Raw genomic sequence first — 17,816 nt, 5'->3', positions numbered from 1 at the left:
GTGGCCCCTACCCACGACGCTGAAACAACTGCAACGGTTTCTTGGGTTTGCGAATTTCTATCGTCGCTTCATCCGTGCCTACAGTACGGTCGCAGCACCCCTCACTGCTCTTACCAAACCTTCATCACGTCTGTTCCACCTAACTCCTGAGGCCATTCAAGCTTTTAAATCCTTGTGTCTTCGTTTCACCACCGCTCCTATTCTTCAACACCCAGGTCCTTCCCTTCCATTTATAGTAGAAGTGGACACGTCAGAGGTGGGTGCTGGCGCCGTCCTCTCTCAACGCGGTCCGCACTGGCTGCAAAGCTGTGACACCCCCTTTCTGGTCTGGACCGACCATCAAAATCTCATCTCAATCAAAGCTACCAAACAACTCAAACAACTCTAAATCAATGTCTTCTCAGGTACTGTGGAACCCTGATGCAGAGAAGGCCCTCCTAGCTTTAAACAGGCCCTGAAATCCCCACCCACATTAGGCCTGACCGAGCCCTCCAGAAATATGGATGTATGACCTCTGTTCTCCTACAACCACATGTTGAAGGTTGTTCCCACTCCACCTGAACTGAATTTTACCTGTCCACTGACTCAAGATAACCTTAATTTTTTTTGCTCTTCTTGGTATCTCCCTTTTCCCTGTAGGACATAAACCTGTTTTTGATGTCAAAGTAGCTCATAACAATTTTACATGTTTTGTTCCATGTTGGTATTATGCATTGTGTATTGTGCATCCATTCATAATCTGCCTGTATCTAGTTTTCCCATAGCCGCATCGGAGGTCTCATTTTCCTATGCTCACTCTCGCTTAGCTAAAATCTTTTGATTCCCCTGATCCAACTTACATAGATGCCATAGGTATTCCCAGAGGAGCACCTGATGGATACAAACTAGTTAATCAAGTAGCTGTAGGCACTGAATCAATTTTTATTTGGAAAACTCCTAATAAAACTATTGATAGAATTAATAACAACATGCAGTGCTTATCAAACTTCAAGAGACAGATTTGAAGCTGTACATGAACAACTTGAAGCCACCTCACTTATGGCCTTCCAGAACCACATCGCTGTTGATGTTATTACCAGAAAAAAAAAGAATTTGGTAATTTTTGCCAACCGATGCTGCTCCTTTATCCCCAGCAACACAGCTCCCCTTGGGAAGCTGACTCGTGTGGTAGATGATTTCAAAACCCTCAGTGCTAAATTGAAAGAACACTAAAATATATTTGGGAAATATAAAAATCTAGCTGTCTCCATTTGCATGGTCTTTGCTGTATTCCCCTTTGTTTTAATTCTCTGTGAATGCTGTTGCATCCCCTGTTTTAGAGCATTGGTAGTCAGGATTATTGATACCGCCTTAGATCTAAAAGTTCCTCACCTTCTCTATTCCCAACAGAACCCCAACAGACCCCAGACCCCTGATGACAATGATGAAACTCTTGTTTATAGTGATCAGTCCTGCTTTGAGTCTGACACCTCCTTGGAGGTGCATACATATATATATATATACACACACACACACACACACACACACACACACACATATATATATATATATATATATATATATATATATATATATATATATATATATATATATATATATATATATATATATATATCTTGATTGCTTTGTTTTTAATTTTTTGTTATTATGTAATTATGTACTCCTCACCTTACGTTTAGGTCATATACAGTGGTGATTATTAAACCTATTAACGTCCGAGATTGTCGCGACATCCGTGAAGACCCACATGACGGTATGTGCAGGGGGAGTTGGAGTGTTGAGTAGACATGACAATGTGTTGTGGAGTGTTGTGGGCAGAGGCTCCCAATTTTGTAGAAAGCAGTTTTAGCAGCGGACCCGTAATTGGAAGAATGCCGGTTCAATTCCAGAACAGCCAAGGTACCACTGACATGCCACTGACGTTCCATCCTCATTTAGGGGATGCTTCATTTTGGGAGGAGCCAAAAATGAGCACATCCAAAGCCTTCCTGCCTGGCTGTACCATGTGACTACTTCAGGAAATGGTTCAGAATTTGCCGCAAGGTTTGATTGCAAAATAATCAATCATTATATGTGATCACGTCTTTTCACTGGCAGGCAACCACCCTATGCAATGTGCTAGGTCCATTTCCACTGGCGTAGGGATACATTTCATTACGGACTCCATCAGTTGTCCATTCTCTATCTTCTCTGGTCATTCAATGATTTTGACATTTTGATGCCTTGTGAGTGAGCTTCAAGATACATGACCTCTTAGTGCTTCATTCTCCGCATGCGATTTCGCACATTAACATTCGCACATCCAGATGTGACTGTTAAGATTGTGGTCAGATTTATCTTCTTCCATTTCAGTCATGCAATTCCCAAGACTCAACAGACATGTTTGAGTAGATGCCAGAGTATAGAGACAGAGGAAGAGTACTTTACTTTACTTTATTTAGCAGACGCTTTTATCCAAAGCGACTTACAAGAGGAAGACACCAGCAATTCTCGTTCGATTTCTATAGAATATTGAGTTCACAAACTAAGAGCCCTGATAAGGCTCAACTTGTCAGCGAGGAGCATGCTCAGAGATTGTTAGGTGCTAGACGAAGAAAAATTATAATGTATTTATACATTCTTGTATTGTTTGTGCAATGTGTACGCATGTGCGTGTGTAAGTGTTAGATTTGTCTATAATACTTTTTGAACAAGAGGGTTTTCACCTGCTTCTTAAAAGTGGTGATAGTCTCGGCTAGTCGTGTCGAGGAGGGCAGGTTGTTCCACCAGCCAGGGACAACAACGGAGAACAGAGATGATTGGAATTGGAGACCCCGTGAAGAAGGAATTTTTAGTCTCCTTTCATTTGCTGATCTGAGAGAGTGTGCAGGAGTGTAGCTAGGTAGTATTGTATTGATGTAGGAGGGTGCAGTTCCATTTACAGCCCTGTAGGCAAGCATCAAGGATTTTAACTCAATGCGAGCAGCTACCGGGAGCCAGTGGAGAGAGGTAAGAAGAGGTGTAACATGGGTGTATTTTGGCTGATTGAAGATGAGACGGGCTGCCATATTTTGGATCATCTGGAGTGGTTTTATGGTGACTGCAGAGGCTCCAGCCAGGAGAGAGTTACAATAGTCGAGTTTGGAGATGACCATTGCCTGGACGAGGAGCTGCGTAGCCTGTTGCGAGAGAAAAGGCCGAATCTTGCGAATGTTGTAGAGAGTGAACCTGCAGGATCTGGAGATAGCAGCAACGTGATGGTTCAAACTCAGTTTGTCATCTATCCAAACTCCAAGGCTTTTTGCAGATGCCGTGGGTGTTAACAGTAGCGAGCCAATTTGAATTGAAAGGTTTTGCTGAGGGGAATTGTTGCCCAGAAAGATCAGAATCTCGGTTTTGGATAGGTTGAGTTGGAGGTGTCGCTCAGACATCCATGCCGATATGTCTGAGAGACAGGCTGAAATTTTGTTGCTATAGTAGCATCCTCTGGTGGGGATGACAGATAGAGCTGGGTGTCATCAGCATGAGAGTGATAGGAGAAGCCATGTGATTGGATGATGTGACCAAGTGAGCGAGTGTATAATGAGAATAGAAGGGGGCCAAGGACAGAGCCTTGTGGAACCCCTGTGGTTACCCTAGAGAGGACAGATGTCTCACCTCCCCATGATACCTTGAAAGACCTGTCGTGAAGATAAGAGGTGAACCAATCTAGTACGGTTCCTGTAACTCCTAAATCAGAGAGTGTGGTGAGAAGAATTTCATGGTTAACTGTGTCAAAGGCAGCAGATAGATCAAGTAGGATAAGGACAGATGATCTGCAGGCAGCTCTTGCAGCACGAAGGTCATCCTTCATTGCCAGGAGGGAGGTTTCAGTTGACTGCCCTTTCCTGAAACCAGACTGAAAAGGGTCGAGGAGATCATGTTCGGGGAGAAATGAGGAAAGTTGAGCCAGTACTGCTCTTTCAAGAATTTTTAAAAGAAAAGGAAGGTTGGAGACTGGGAGACTAGCTATCCAATAGAGACGGGTTTAATGTGGGTCCCTCAACCCACTCTTCATCTCTCAAATGACTCCTCATTCCTCATCCGAATCTTCGTCTCACAACTGACTCCTCATCCCTCAACCCACTCTTCATCCCTCAACCGTCTACTCTTCCCTCAGCCCACTGCTCATCCCTCTTTTGTGTATTACACTCTTCAGATTGTCACTCAGAATTGTTGAATTAAAGCCCAGCCTAAACAATTCTTATTTAGTTTATACTAATCCTATAAAAAAAGTTTTCACTTGACACCCAGGCGATTGATGTGTGATGTGTGCATCTGAGCAGTTTTGTCCCCAGACTGATTACGTGTCCTGGTTCCTCACATGCATGTGCAATAACATCTGCTTCCTCAGAGGAGAGAACCTGGAGGAGGTGGTTCTGAGGGAGTCACAGCAGGTAGCTGAAGATGTGTTCAAAACGGTATGCATGAAAATACTGCTTTTTACATCAGACACTATATAAAATGTGATTTCTTTTGTGCATGAAATTGTGTTGCTAGTAATTAGTGCCTTTAGTCATCAGTTGGTGCACAAATATGTGAGCAGGCTGCTGCAGACTCTGGCCCTGTTTGTACAAGTACAGCAGGTTGCTGATGCTGGAGTGAGCATTCCCTAGAATCCATAAAACTGTATATAAGAGTAACCTTTAGTTGTCCCTTAAAAATGAGCATACAGCACAGATGATGCATTGATTCCTTTTATTCACTACAGTTAAATACATAGCATATATTAAAGGTTCTTGAAGTAGAACTTAAAATGCATGTGGGATTCAGTTTTTACTTAAAACCTTTATTCATTATAAACATCATTATTAGCCATACAGTTTGCCAAATGCAATGTCAGTGTAGTTTCCTTGAAGGAGGTAGTTTCCTTGAACATTTTTTCAGTACAGATGCTTTGAAAAAAAAAGGATATTTTTTTGAGTATGTGGAGTACATCAGACTTTAATTTAGTGAGATTTACTCAGTGTCATACTTCCATGGGAATTACCTACAAGATATCTAGTAGTTCAGTAGCACAAGATCACAATATCAAATCTTTGTAATGAAATTGTCACTGTTTTACCTGTGCCCTGTCTCTCCATGAGAATCTTTAAAAGAATTTTGCCACTGGATTAAACATTGTTCTCTGTATGTGAAATCGGTTTGCCATCAGTGTAGATTTTTACACTGAGTAGTAATATATGATTGAAATCATAAAAATTATAAATCTGACTAAAAACCAAAATTGTTCTCTCATTTATTAGGCTATAAATTATTAATAGTTTTAACTTTTTTTTATCATTAATGGTGAAGACTGGGGAAATAATCATAAACCTTATGCTTAGCACCTGCTCCAAAAGTTTATTTGAGAAGATCACAGTTGATGCATGTAGCTAGGGGTGGCAATAAAACCATCACTAAAGATTGTTGGGTTTTCATTTTTGTGTCATGAGACAAATAATCTACAAATGGAGAGACTCAACTGTTTAGGACTGATATAGCATTTTTTTTAGTGTGAGCTCAAAAGCTCAAGCCTCCAAGTGTGGAGTCTCTCAAAACTCCACTATTGCATTCAGAATAATTACTCAATGTCCTTAATTCAGAATGAAAAACAATTATAGTCCAATTATATGATTATATATTTTTTATAGTTCAAAAAGTTCCTCTCCTGTTTTTTTTTGCAGATGCACAGCTATTAGTGCAGTAACAGTTGTTCTCTACTGAAGCATTTCTTAACAAAAGAAAAGGCTCTTTAAGTACAGAATCTTTTCCCACACTTTCAATTGTCAAAAATCCTTCTACACTCAGATTTTATGTTTATACTAATATTTTAGTTGGACCTTGTCTTATATTGCACACTTGTGGTCTTCGATGTAGGATGTACCTTGATGCTCTTAAGTGCCCACAATTAGCCCTTATGGCATTTTTGGTGATGACTTCCATCACTTTTAGCCAGATTCAAATGTGGCAGAGAGAAAAAAGTGGTGTCAAAACACACACTCTGTATGTTAAGCACTCTGCACAACTTCAGGGAAAATCATTGTCTGCATGCGTTTTTTTTTTTTTATTCATGTCTTGATCAAGCATGTAAAATGTGTAACTATTGTTAATGAGACATGCCCGAAACGTTTTTGTGATTGGTAAAAGAAACTTTAGAATAAACAAATTTGATCATCCAAGAGAATAATGCAAATAGCATCCAGAACTCACTCTCTGCAATTGTATTTTCCATACCCCTGGCCAACATCGAGACAAATATATAGAGACATGCAATCTCCATGCAGGGAGCGTTCAGGAATCGAATAGTTGAGGCAGCAGTGGTAACCAGCGCAGCAAAATCAAACTGGATGTTTGCACTGAGAATAAACACGCCTCTGAAATGTCTTAAGATTTTTCTTGATGTCTTATGGATTCAAAAATACTAAAAAGTGTACAATGCTGACTTCATTACATCATCCTTTCCACCTGCTCTAACTGACTATAGCAATAAATGCGTGATTGAATTTAGGGGCGTGTAATTTAACAGCTATACCAGCATAATTATCTATTTTATCATGTTTCATTTTGGGATTTCTGAACCAGCATTATTCATTTGATCATACTGGTGGACTCACATCAGTTCTGCACACTTGCACCCAATAAATCAACATGGCAGACATATTTTGGTAAAATTTATATGGCAATGGAGCCATTGGGTCTATGCTGGTACCATTTGGCTTCAGCTTTACGTACACCACTAACCAGCATAATAACAGAAAGGCATAAACTGGCAGAAACATAGCCACATAAAATATTGCACAAGGTAAACCTAACTGTGGTATTGAAACCTTTGAAAACCATGCATTCAAATAACCAACTAATGGATGCCACAGTAATGCCTTCTCACTTTGCTGTCAAGGAAGGATCTTTAACAGGGAAAACCAAGTAAGATGACATGGCACAGGAAAGCCAGGGCCAGCACTTATTAGAGCTGATGGATCATGTAGAGCCCTGCACAGCTTGGTTCTTTCCCTGTTCAACCAGTTGCCTAAACCTATTTTTATTACATTTTTATCCATAATGTAGTGGTATGGATGACATGGATGATCAAGAAAACAGATTCAGAATAGAAATGATGTAAGAATTTCAAGAATATGTTTCAAAGAACATTAAAGGTTTTAATTAAGTACTGTACAGCTAAACTCAGTAGAGAAGCTGTATTTGCACATTTTGGCTGCTGACACTGCGATATGTTGTAAATTAGGATCCAACTGTGCAAACTGGAGACCAGTAATGGAGATGTTCAAACTGTGGTTGAGCCACCCCAGTGGTGCAAAATAACATGAAAAGAAGTAAGAATGAATGGTCATTATTGTTTTTGTTTTTTTGTTCTTTACAACTATATGCTTCCAACATGATTTTCTGTCACTATTTCTAGGTCTTATGAATGGGCTCTCATATCATGCTCCCAGGTATAGCCATGTAACCAAGTAAGTTCTGTGAATATGGTGAAATATTGAAATCATGAGACAATCTAGGTTTTTAAAAGCCAACACTGGAGATTAAAGCACATGTTTAGTTCCATATTTATAATTCACAAATCTGTAAGGTGATAAAGGACAAGTATGGAATCTTGTACAGGCCACTTCACTGCCCAAAGCACCACTGGAACACTCTTCAGTGTTCACATGAAATTATGACACCTGAATCTCATCCCATCTGAATATAATGGTAGGGGGCTGCTATACTGGCATGAAGGCTTACAATGATTGACAGACCCCAATTTTTGGGGCAAGAGTAACATTAGGTGCCATCCATGCAGAAATCCAAACATTTCTAAAGAATTTACCTTAAGATATAATTCATTCCTTTTTGTTCTAAAAAAAAAGCATGCATTTGCCCCATATTGTTTACAATATAGTTTCCATGGTGATACCTCTATAACTGAACAGGACTGAATGGAACATGGGGCTGAGAAGAATGGCAGAATGTAATCTGCTGGGACGGGAAAACTGTAAGTGCTATAAGGTATAAAATAACTGGATTTGTCTAAAGTTCATGTTATAATGAACCCCAGATAATAAATGGATAATAAGATTCACTAAGGACCAGTGTTCTATGTGTGGGTGTGAGCAAGAGAGAGAATGACAGACTGAAGACTGATACCAGCTCCTCCATATGACCAATACTGAGCAGAGGGTGAGTGCAAATTTCACTCATTCCATGATTTCCTTGTGCTCACTTTCCATCAGAAAGGGCAGAATGCCCATCTAAACAGGAAGCTCTTGTTAGACATGCTGGCCAGGTCCCCAGTGCAACACTGCTGTACCTGGATTATCTGTGTGAACAACCCGGTTCTGGAAGTAGGTGAAAGAGACACGATTTATGATTCCTCTGTGGTCAAGAACTTTCATGAAACATTCCATGACTCCACTGTACACCTTGGTTTTGATGGTTTTCTGCTTTCTTCATCTATCCTTCCTTGTCTCACTGTATTTAGCTCTCTCAGTGGCACCCTACAGAGCAGACTCTGAGTAAAGAGCTCCGGATGATCTTTTGGTTTGTGGGTGTAGCCTGTGAAGCGATGCAGCAGAGGAGGAGTTCAGGTCTCCACAGCTCCGTAGGTGGATGCCCTCTGCGTGTACAACATTGTCATGCCAGTGGGTATCATGACGACTGTCGCTATGGGAGTGATGATGACTACAACGATGATGGTGGACATGCTGCTGGTGTTGCTGCCCCCTGCTGGCACCCCAGGGGTAACGTAGCACCTAAACACACAGACACACATACCAGAGATGCTGAGAACAGACACAACATTTCACATGTTTAGGACTGGGTGATTTAAATTTGGTATAGGATTTCCTTTTCAGATTAACAAAAAATATATGGAACCATGGTTTCAGCTGGAGCAAGCCAGGAGGTATAGAATAAAGTGCACAACAATTACTTTAGTGAAATTTCCTTTATTGCTTCTCAATCAGCTCCCCCTTTTCCCCCAAATTTTATCTTTTAAAAACATTTTTAAACATCCCAGGCTCTATACAAGGTCACCAGGGATGTGACAATTATGTGACATCTCAAAGGATGGGTGTTCACTGATATCTATGAAAAGGAAGTAGCCCCACCCCTCACCCTGCAACAGTCCAACCTTTATCTTTTTGGTTAATGAATGGAAATAAATATGCATTTTGTACATCAATTTGATAAAGAAATAAGCCATCCTGTCATCTGATTACTGTTTTATTAGGTTATCGACACATGTATGAGATAAAAATTTTATGCCTCATTCTACCAAAAGCTTTTAAAAATACATTCTATATAGCCCTGAAATACATTCGTTTAATGTAGAATTCATTCATACACTAACCCTGTAAAATGTAGATTGTTGAGAAACTGACTAATTTAATAGATGAGCAAAAAGGAATTACTATGTCAGGTTTATGCTATAACCGTAAGACCCCCCCACACACACACACCACTACACCTGCGTCACTCTGTCACACACTCACCTGTTCCAGTGGTAGACTGCTGTCACCCCCCCGTCTCTTTGTCCCCTGGCTACAGCCTCCTGAATGTTCTGAGGGAACCAGGCTCCGCCTAGAGCGGTGCAAGAAGCGTGCCACTAGAACCCGTGTCACCTGAGATGATGAGAAGATAATCAGAGATGGGTCACAAATCTCTGTGCAAGTTATGTCATGTACCACATATCATCCCAAAGAGGATGACAGCTTTTATAGCTGATTAGATTGGGATGTTTTTATATGAAACTGTAGAGAACCTTGAGGTCTGTGAGGGAGCGAGCGCAGTCTTTTGGCATGTGCAATGGCGTCCCTGGTGGTGGTTTGAAAGGCACATGCCCAGGACTGGCTTTTGCACTGCCTTTCCTCAGGAGAGAGACAGGGAGAGGCAAAGAACTGCATGGTATCACACATGTTTCAGAGGTTGGGCCTGGAAAAAAATGACAACACTGAATGAGAAAATAAGACCAAATTAACCTTCAAGCAGCAGTCACTTATATTTTGTATAATCAACAGCAGGGGTGATAGTGAAAAATATTCCTGAGCCTGAACTTTTTTCCATGCCCGAGAGGTGAGCAGTTTTTAACACATTTATTGTCTGCCCATGAGCCCAGATATATAAAGGATGTATATAAAATGTAATTGTGTAGCGGTGTACATAGGTGTGAGAGAATTAGCCTCTTAAATTTTGTGGAAATAACTGAACATTCAGACACGAAATGAACAAACCCAGTAAAAGCCTATATTTACAGAGGCATCTGTGTGCAGTATTATTTGTATTTTAACTTAAGCAATATATTATTATTTGATGTATTAATTTTCCTTCCAAATATCTGTTATTTTTTAGCCTTTGTCTATTTTACCAACCTAATGTTACATGTACTGCAACAAGCCACGAGGGGGCGCCTGCTATATTTTTGGTTTCTAGTTCCAGGGCTGCAGAATTTTTGAAAAAAAAAGTCAAATTGCGATTACTGAGTTTTTGCAATATGTGATTGCAATATGATAAATGGCGAAACATAAAGAAAGAACAATTACTATAGACCAGAAGTTCATGTTTGCTGACCAACAGTTTACCACGTGACCTGACTGAAATTATCGAAATAGTTTTCCAGCTCTTCCCTGCTTCCTGACTACAGTCTAAAACATGGCAGGAATGGTCCACATTCTGAAGAGAGACTGAGCAGCCAGTCTCAGTTCAGTCTGCTGTTTAGTCACGTCAGTCCGAGTACATGTAATATAAATCTCATAAATTTGCGTTACTGTAATCGCACAATATGATATCATGTGCCGTGCTGATCTTGTGAACCCTAAAGTGCACAGGTTCACAAGGGGTATTACTGACAGATTGAAAGCTTGTTTCATTTAATTTTGTTTCCTTCTCACAAGGCTATGCCTGGTTCAGTAATATCAGAAAAAACATTTATATAAGAAGAACTCCCACTCTCAGAGTACTCCGCCAGGGAGTGCAGAATTTAGCCATATAGGTTCAAGGCCCGCCTCTTCCCTATTTCTGATTGGCTTGTTGACTTGTGGGCCTATTGTTGGTGTGAGAGTGAAATCTGCACTCTGAGCTGTGATTCTCAGATCTAGTGTCAGATCACTGGGAGAACCTGATATAAATAAATAAATAAGATACGTTGGTACGCTGGAAATCCGGTGTGGCGCCTGAATACTATCAGCCCTGTAACAGGGACTGTGTTCTTTACCATTAGGTAAATTGATAGAAACTAATGTGTAAAATCTGCTGTGTCTAACCTGCTCCTGTGTGAGACTCCTCACTCCCACCTTTACTGCCAGCAGAATCTGCTAGTTCACCTGAGAAGAAGAAAGCGGTTTTACTGCTATATTCACAAAACCCAGTCACTCATGTTCGACTAGATGCCATGTGCACAAACATACTTGCATCAGCAGACCTGAGTCCAGGCTCGCTGTGTGACCTCATCAATGGAAAGGAACCCCCTACTTGGCTGCATCCCTTTCTGTGCAACAAACGTGCTGTGGGCACTGCAGCAGCACCGGCATGGAGGACAGGCGCCGCGATTTCAGCAACAGCAACTGGAGGTACTTGGTGAAATGGAACAGTTTGGGTATGGATTTCACGGGTGGCTAGATGTGGTTGGGACCTAACAGCTCCACCTAACTGCTCCAGCTGGGAGCAGCTACTGGCCAACAGTGCCTGTCTACACAACACTGGAGACCTGTAAATGAAAAGACAGGGACAAACCTGAAATCAACAGTGAATTGAAGATCACAAAAATAGATAGGTTAAGCATTTTAAGCAAGACTAGTTCTGTAATTTACAGGTACAAATATCAAGCAAAATAAAATCTGCATTGAAATCTGTCTTTGATAAGCCATCATTCAATATCCAAGATTGGTTTATTGTCAGTACAACAGTATACAGTGTATGGAAATAATGTTTCACACAGACCCCCCATAGTGCAATCATAAAAGAAAGATATACACACTAAACTATACTAACTAAAACTTAAACACTGTACAGAGAAGAGTACAATGAACAGACAAACAGGACAATATCATGAAAAAGGCATACCTTAATAAGCTCAATTTAGTTGTGCAAAAGAAAAATAATACACTAACCATGCATAAAATGCTGAAATGTGTCGTGTTTACCTTTTGGGGATTACGTAATAATTACGTAATAGTAATAATTTACAAAAAAATGCACTCAAAAGGACCTGTAGGTGGAGGTGTTGTAGGTGCTTGGGGAGGAGCAGGAATTCGACCTCTCCCCTCGGAAGCAGCTTTGGGGCTGGGAAGTTGTTGGACCCTCTGTGGGGTAGAGGGTGGGGCTGCGGAAGCTGATGTACTCTCCCCCTTCACCGCTTTCACTGGTTCCCCTCCTGCGTGCCACGCCCACCCCCACCTCAAGGAGGCAAGAGTCCTCAGAAGGTGAGCTGTCATCTGGGATGTCCACTATTTCTGACATCAAAAGAGAACCACTGTCCATCGATACTGAGAAAAAGAGAGATGAAGAAAGATGTAGAGAGAACGAGGGGGAAATAGGCTGCACTGAAGGCAGAATCAGGAGAGAAGGCAAAGGTGGTAGAAGCAGCAGAGTTGAAAAAGAAGGAGATGGAGGGATATAGAGTGACTGAAGGGGTTGGGGTTGTAAGGGTGGAAGGAAAAAAGGACAGAAAAGAAAGCGACTGGGTGGAGGATGCTGATTTCAGGATTGTTAAAGATAATTCTACTCCCTCAAAACCGCTGGAGATTGTCATAGTCAATTAAATTAAGCAAATGCCATTACAGATCTGTACAATTTACAGCAAACCCCATGAGTTAAGAAGAGAAATAGAAAGACAGAGAAAGAAAGAACATGCTTCCAAAGTTTTTGCTTATTTTAGAAGTAATGTACAGCAAAAGGAGTGTGGCTGATTAAAATGTCACCAAAAAGACACCCACCCTCTCCACTGAAAGCAGTAGAGGTGCCCCTCTCACCAGAAAGGTCAGTGTTGTGAGTATCAAACACTGTGGCCTAGAGAAGGAAAAGAGACTTATTGTTCTCATTCAATCATTTATATCATTTAACAGTATAGTATTTACCAGAGCGCCTTACAATCAGTAGTCACAGGCAGGGACGGATTACGGACCGGGCCAGCGGGCCGCTGCCCAGGGGCCCTTGGGGTGCAGGAGGCCCGTGGGGCCCCTAGCCCAAAACAATTTGCAACGCAAAAAGTTTTTTTCACATTGGAGAACTTGCAATGTGTAAATCATGGGGACCTATCTTTTCCCATGGTAATAACCAGGCTGCTGAATAGAAATGGGATGATTAGCAAAAGTGCTTTGATTTAGAGCATGATTTGTATGACATTCAAATAATGTTTGTTATGGTACGATCTGGTTGTGCTACGTTGCTACCTGTCTCTATAAACAGAGATGGCTAACCTGGTGCTAACATTAATGTGAGGTAATGGCATTAGGCTCTACTGATTATAATTTGAGATCCAACTTACTGTATCAACTTAAGCCACCTTCTTTGCACTTTTTCCGAGGTAAAAAGCAGCAAAAGATTTGGTCAACATCATTCTGCTTTTACAACACGGTACACCGCACTAGTTTGGACCCACAAGTGGCATGGTGACGTAGCAACTAGCCATCCCAGACAATGCTGGCGTTTTTTTTTTTGGGGGGTGCTTGCGAATGTTTTGCCCAGGGACCCACACGACCCATAATCTGTCCCTGGTCACAGGTACAGTCCCCCTGGAGATATAGGTGAGTGGCTACTATTTGGGAAAGCCTCATATGAGGCCACATATGAGCCGCATATTTTCAGCACCACTCAAAAACTATCAGTCATAAAAAGGGAATGTATTGTCATGAACCCAAATTTGCTTGTTTTGTCCATATTTCATTAAGAATGTCAGCCAAAATGTGCAGTGGCTCCTGGTCTGGTACTGTGCTGTAAAAGTGCATCTAGTATTTACAACCACACTGAACGTGGATATTTCAAAATATATCATTGAAATAGTTCTTAAAAAACACACACACATACAACATAGTACAATCATGTAAAATCCTTTAGCAAGAGGAAGACGTAAAGTAAGAATGCACACCTACCTCACTGGCAGCTCTGTGGCCCATCACTGCCTCGTAGGGAGGCGGGCAGTCGGTGGGGTACAGCGGCACTGGACTCTCCATTGAGCCGTTATATGTGATGCTGCAGAAACAGGACGAATGAAAGACAGAACTGGAATAGAACTGGACAGTAAAGCTGCATACGTCCCAGGAAGACTGCCGACCTCTGAGCGTCGGTCTCTGAGCTGCAGGTGTACTCTGGGGGGTAGTAGGGAGGTGGCGGGATGGGTGGGACAAACTCCTCGAAGTCCAACATGTTAGTTAGAAAGGCGTCTTGAGGAGTGGTGCATTCTGGGTTGACAGAGCGAGAGTGATGAGGTGCCAGCTGGGATAAAAGACAGAGAGAGAGAGAAATACGCTGATCATATTCACGACTGGATGGGATATATTAGGACACATTTTGTCCTTGAATTCGATGTAGAAGGACCATGATGGTTAGATGACTGGGTCATAGCATGTCCACAACTGAAGCTCTTGTGGGATGTTCCTGATCTGCGGTGGTCAGGACCTTCCAAACATGCGACATGGTCACCATGATCCCTCAGCATCCACTTTATCTGCTTCTAACACACTTCAAACATTGTTCGCTAATATCTTCCATCCACTGAAAACGAGAAAATGTCACAAGATGGAACATCCTTCGCTACTGAGAGGGCAAAGGCCTTCGGTGAAATAAAAAAAAATAAAAATACTAGTTTTTCTTACCAAATGCAGGAGGTCAAGAGAAAATATGTGAAGGCTGCAGGTAACCGTAGACAGAGTGCAGATGATGGTGGAGAGAATGCTGAGACCACAGGCACTGAACAGCAGGTCCTGCATATCCACACACACAACCCACAACACAGAGACACAAATAAGGACCATGTACACATACGCAGGAGGAGAAATAAGTCAAATGATAACACACACACCTTCAGCTGGTGTCTCACGGTGTCACATTCAGTGTGGCGGTAAAGCACCAACTGTTCCTCATCCAGTGGGGGGCATGTCTTGCTTGGGTCACAACACTCACACACCCCGTTCCTTGACTAAAGAATCACACACGGACACACAAAGATACACGTGTAACTTGTCAGGGCCACACCACTCGCAGTGCAGAGACGCAGGGACAGAGTGGTCACCTGACAGAAGTGAGATTTGACCATCTGGGCAGTCTGGCAGGAGGGCATAGAGCCAGCCAGACTCAGAATCACACACACCGCTGACAGGAGCATAAAGAGAGACACCTGCAAAATACAGAGAGAGAGAGAGAGAGAGAGAGACAGAGTCTCAAACACAACACACTACTGTACATCGAAAACATAGAATCAGAGTTTCACTGGTCAGCTCATTCTACAGGTCATCAGGCCAGAATTGATGTTATCTGGAGAACATTACAGCTAAAAACGTCCAATGGACCATATGAAGGGAATCAGCCAGGCTTATTCATCCAGGAATAAAGAATGAATAAGAATAAATAAGTTCAGGCATTAAAAAGATGAAAAACTATCAATGACAAACTGGACTGAAATGTCATTTTCTCATTTAGTTTTATTCTAAATTACATATCTGCAGGAGATTTAGTAAACCAACTTTATGTTACCTTGTAAATATACTTACTATTTTTCACAATTAGGAGCATTGTTGAACAAGCAGATTTTTTTTGTTGTGTTAATCAAGTTCTTTCAAATTTTATTAGAAGTAATGAATGAAGCTGAAGTTAATCAAAACTTCAGCAGGCTAGAGATTATTTGACACTGTTTCCCTCCCTTCCCAGTCACGGCAAAGAGAGAAAGGAGGATAGAAAAGCACACACACACACCACCAGAGTCAAAGGCCTCCGCCAGGAAATCACCCCCACAACTCCTGACGCCACGACCTGCCGAGACACCAGAGTCCACACTGTAACAGGATGCCATCATTTCAGGCACATTTACACTCACAAGGCATTCCAAACGTCATATTCACTATTGACAGTGAACGCTTGATTGAATGTTTGTGTGCACGGTGTGTGACGTGCCGAACTGTTACTCACGAAGAAACCTGCCCAGAACGGGGAGGGGTGGCGGACCTTTGGAGAGGAGGTGAAGGCCAGGCTGGTGAAGCTGAAAGCCAGCACCATGGCGCCCAGGCCGAGGTGGCACAGGCCCAGGTACAGCAGCAGCCGCGTGCTCCCCCGCCCGGACACCACCCGGCGGCCCCCGGACAAGGCCCTGGAGCCGGACATGGACAGCACGCTGCTGGAATCCGACGGAGAGGGCATGTTCGGCAGCGGACCACGCAGGCGCGGATGCAGGAGGCGTTACGTCAGTTAGCCGCAATGTCTCGAGTCGGGACTCGTTCCGCCAGCCGCGTCTCCCCTCGCGCTAAGCGGCATCGCGACACGGATGCAGAGGGTGGAGTCACGCGGAGAGACCCCCGGCAGGAATCCGCCCTTCGGACCACTATCCGTCACCTGGGAATTCACGCTCCGCCGTGCGCAGTCCCGTGGAATTCCCGCAGGGGGGCGGGGCTACGTCATCTCCTGCGGAGCCGGCGTAACCCGTCAGCTCCCCGGCCGGACTGAAACGCGCGAGCCGACGTCGGCACCTCTCTATGCTGCGGACGCAGCGCGAGATGGTGATGTTGCGAGAGAGCGCTGGTTACCTGGCAACGGCCTGCAAGCTATCGCGAGACTTCATTTATGCAGGGTCGTGAACGCAGTCCGTGGACTGGCAAAAACATCCCCTCGTGGCACTTCAAAATTATTCAACATTTCCGAGATGTCATTTCAAAAATATGGGAGTTAAGTAGTGAAGAGAACGAAAGAGTTACACCTGCAACGTTGTACTATATTATTTAATCAGGAAGCACACAGAAATACATACATCTTCCCTGCCAAATACAACGAACTGACTACTACACACCGTGGTTCACATTTACATTTACGGCATTTGGCAGACGCCCTTATCCAGAGCGACTTACAACATGCTTCCACGTCACAATCAATGAAGTGATCAATTCTGGTTCACTAGGACCCCCAACTATGAATACAATCTTTTTATTCACAGTTAATCTAAATATTCTCTAAAGAGGAAGGTCTTGAGATGCCGTTTGAAAGTGCTCAGTGACTGAGCTGTTCTGACCTCAAGGGGAAGTTCATTCCTACATTTACATTCCTACATTTATAAATGTAGTCAAATTATAAAATAATACTGTATGATTACAAGTAGAATATCGGATCAGACATTTAGAAAGAAAGTGAAGTGATTGTCATTGTGAAACACTGCAGCACACGGTGACACAACGAAACGTGTCCTCTGCTTTTAACCATCACTCTTGGTGAGTAGTGAGTTGCCACGAAAGGACGGTACCTTGCTCAGTGGCACCTTGGCGGTTCAGGGATTCGAACCGGCAACTTTCAGATCACTGGTCTGTTTCCTTACTGTCCCAGGTACACTGTTCATGGATAAAAACATTTTCAATTGTCATTTTGAATCGTCATCATGAGCTCCTCCCATTTTAAACGGTTTACAGCACTTCGAAATTAGGGCCCTTCTTATTATTCACAGCATCATGATTTTTTTCATGTATTTTTTTTAAATCACATTTTATTCTTTAATTTGTATTTGTTCATTTGGCAAATGTAGAAGTAGACAAAACCAGAACTTCTTTAAGAGTTATCCACATAAAACATCTCAAAATCCAATACTTATTTCACTTCAAACAATTACAAACATAAAATTAATGGGCTGC

At 42.3% G+C, this 17,816-nt stretch overlaps 1 protein-coding gene across 3 annotated transcripts; it reads right to left on the bottom strand.

Annotated features, from left to right (window-relative positions):
* Positions 1-4,702: 4,702 nt before the first annotated feature.
* On the bottom strand, positions 4,703-16,733 carry fam189b (family with sequence similarity 189 member B). Of its 3 annotated transcripts, none has more exons than XM_028978562.1 (14): positions 16,117-16,733; positions 15,904-15,960; positions 15,224-15,328; positions 15,014-15,130; positions 14,808-14,915; positions 14,267-14,427; positions 14,085-14,184; positions 12,930-13,002; positions 12,203-12,446; positions 11,403-11,701; positions 11,259-11,318; positions 9,761-9,930; positions 9,492-9,620; positions 4,703-8,750 (listed from the first exon to the last, which is right to left on the bottom strand). In XM_028978562.1, the coding sequence occupies exons 1-14, from the start codon at positions 16,342-16,344 to the stop codon at positions 8,496-8,498; spliced, it is 2,106 nt and encodes a 701-aa protein (XP_028834395.1). In that variant the 5' UTR covers positions 16,345-16,733; the 3' UTR covers positions 4,703-8,495. The 3 variants fall into 3 exon arrangements, with proteins under 3 accessions (XP_028834395.1, XP_028834394.1, XP_028834396.1); XM_028978561.1 differs by having other exon boundaries at positions 12,203-12,479; positions 16,117-16,732; XM_028978563.1 differs by having other exon boundaries at positions 12,203-12,479; positions 16,153-16,732.
* Between the last annotated feature and the right edge of the window lie 1,083 nt (positions 16,734-17,816).

The sequence above is a fragment of the Denticeps clupeoides genome, chromosome 4, assembly GCF_900700375.1.
Source record: "Denticeps clupeoides chromosome 4, fDenClu1.1, whole genome shotgun sequence".
Taxonomy (NCBI): domain Eukaryota; kingdom Metazoa; phylum Chordata; class Actinopteri; order Clupeiformes; family Denticipitidae; genus Denticeps; species Denticeps clupeoides.
The sequence above is the reverse complement of the archived record's forward strand: the minus strand, read 5'-3'. Positions and strand labels throughout refer to the sequence as shown.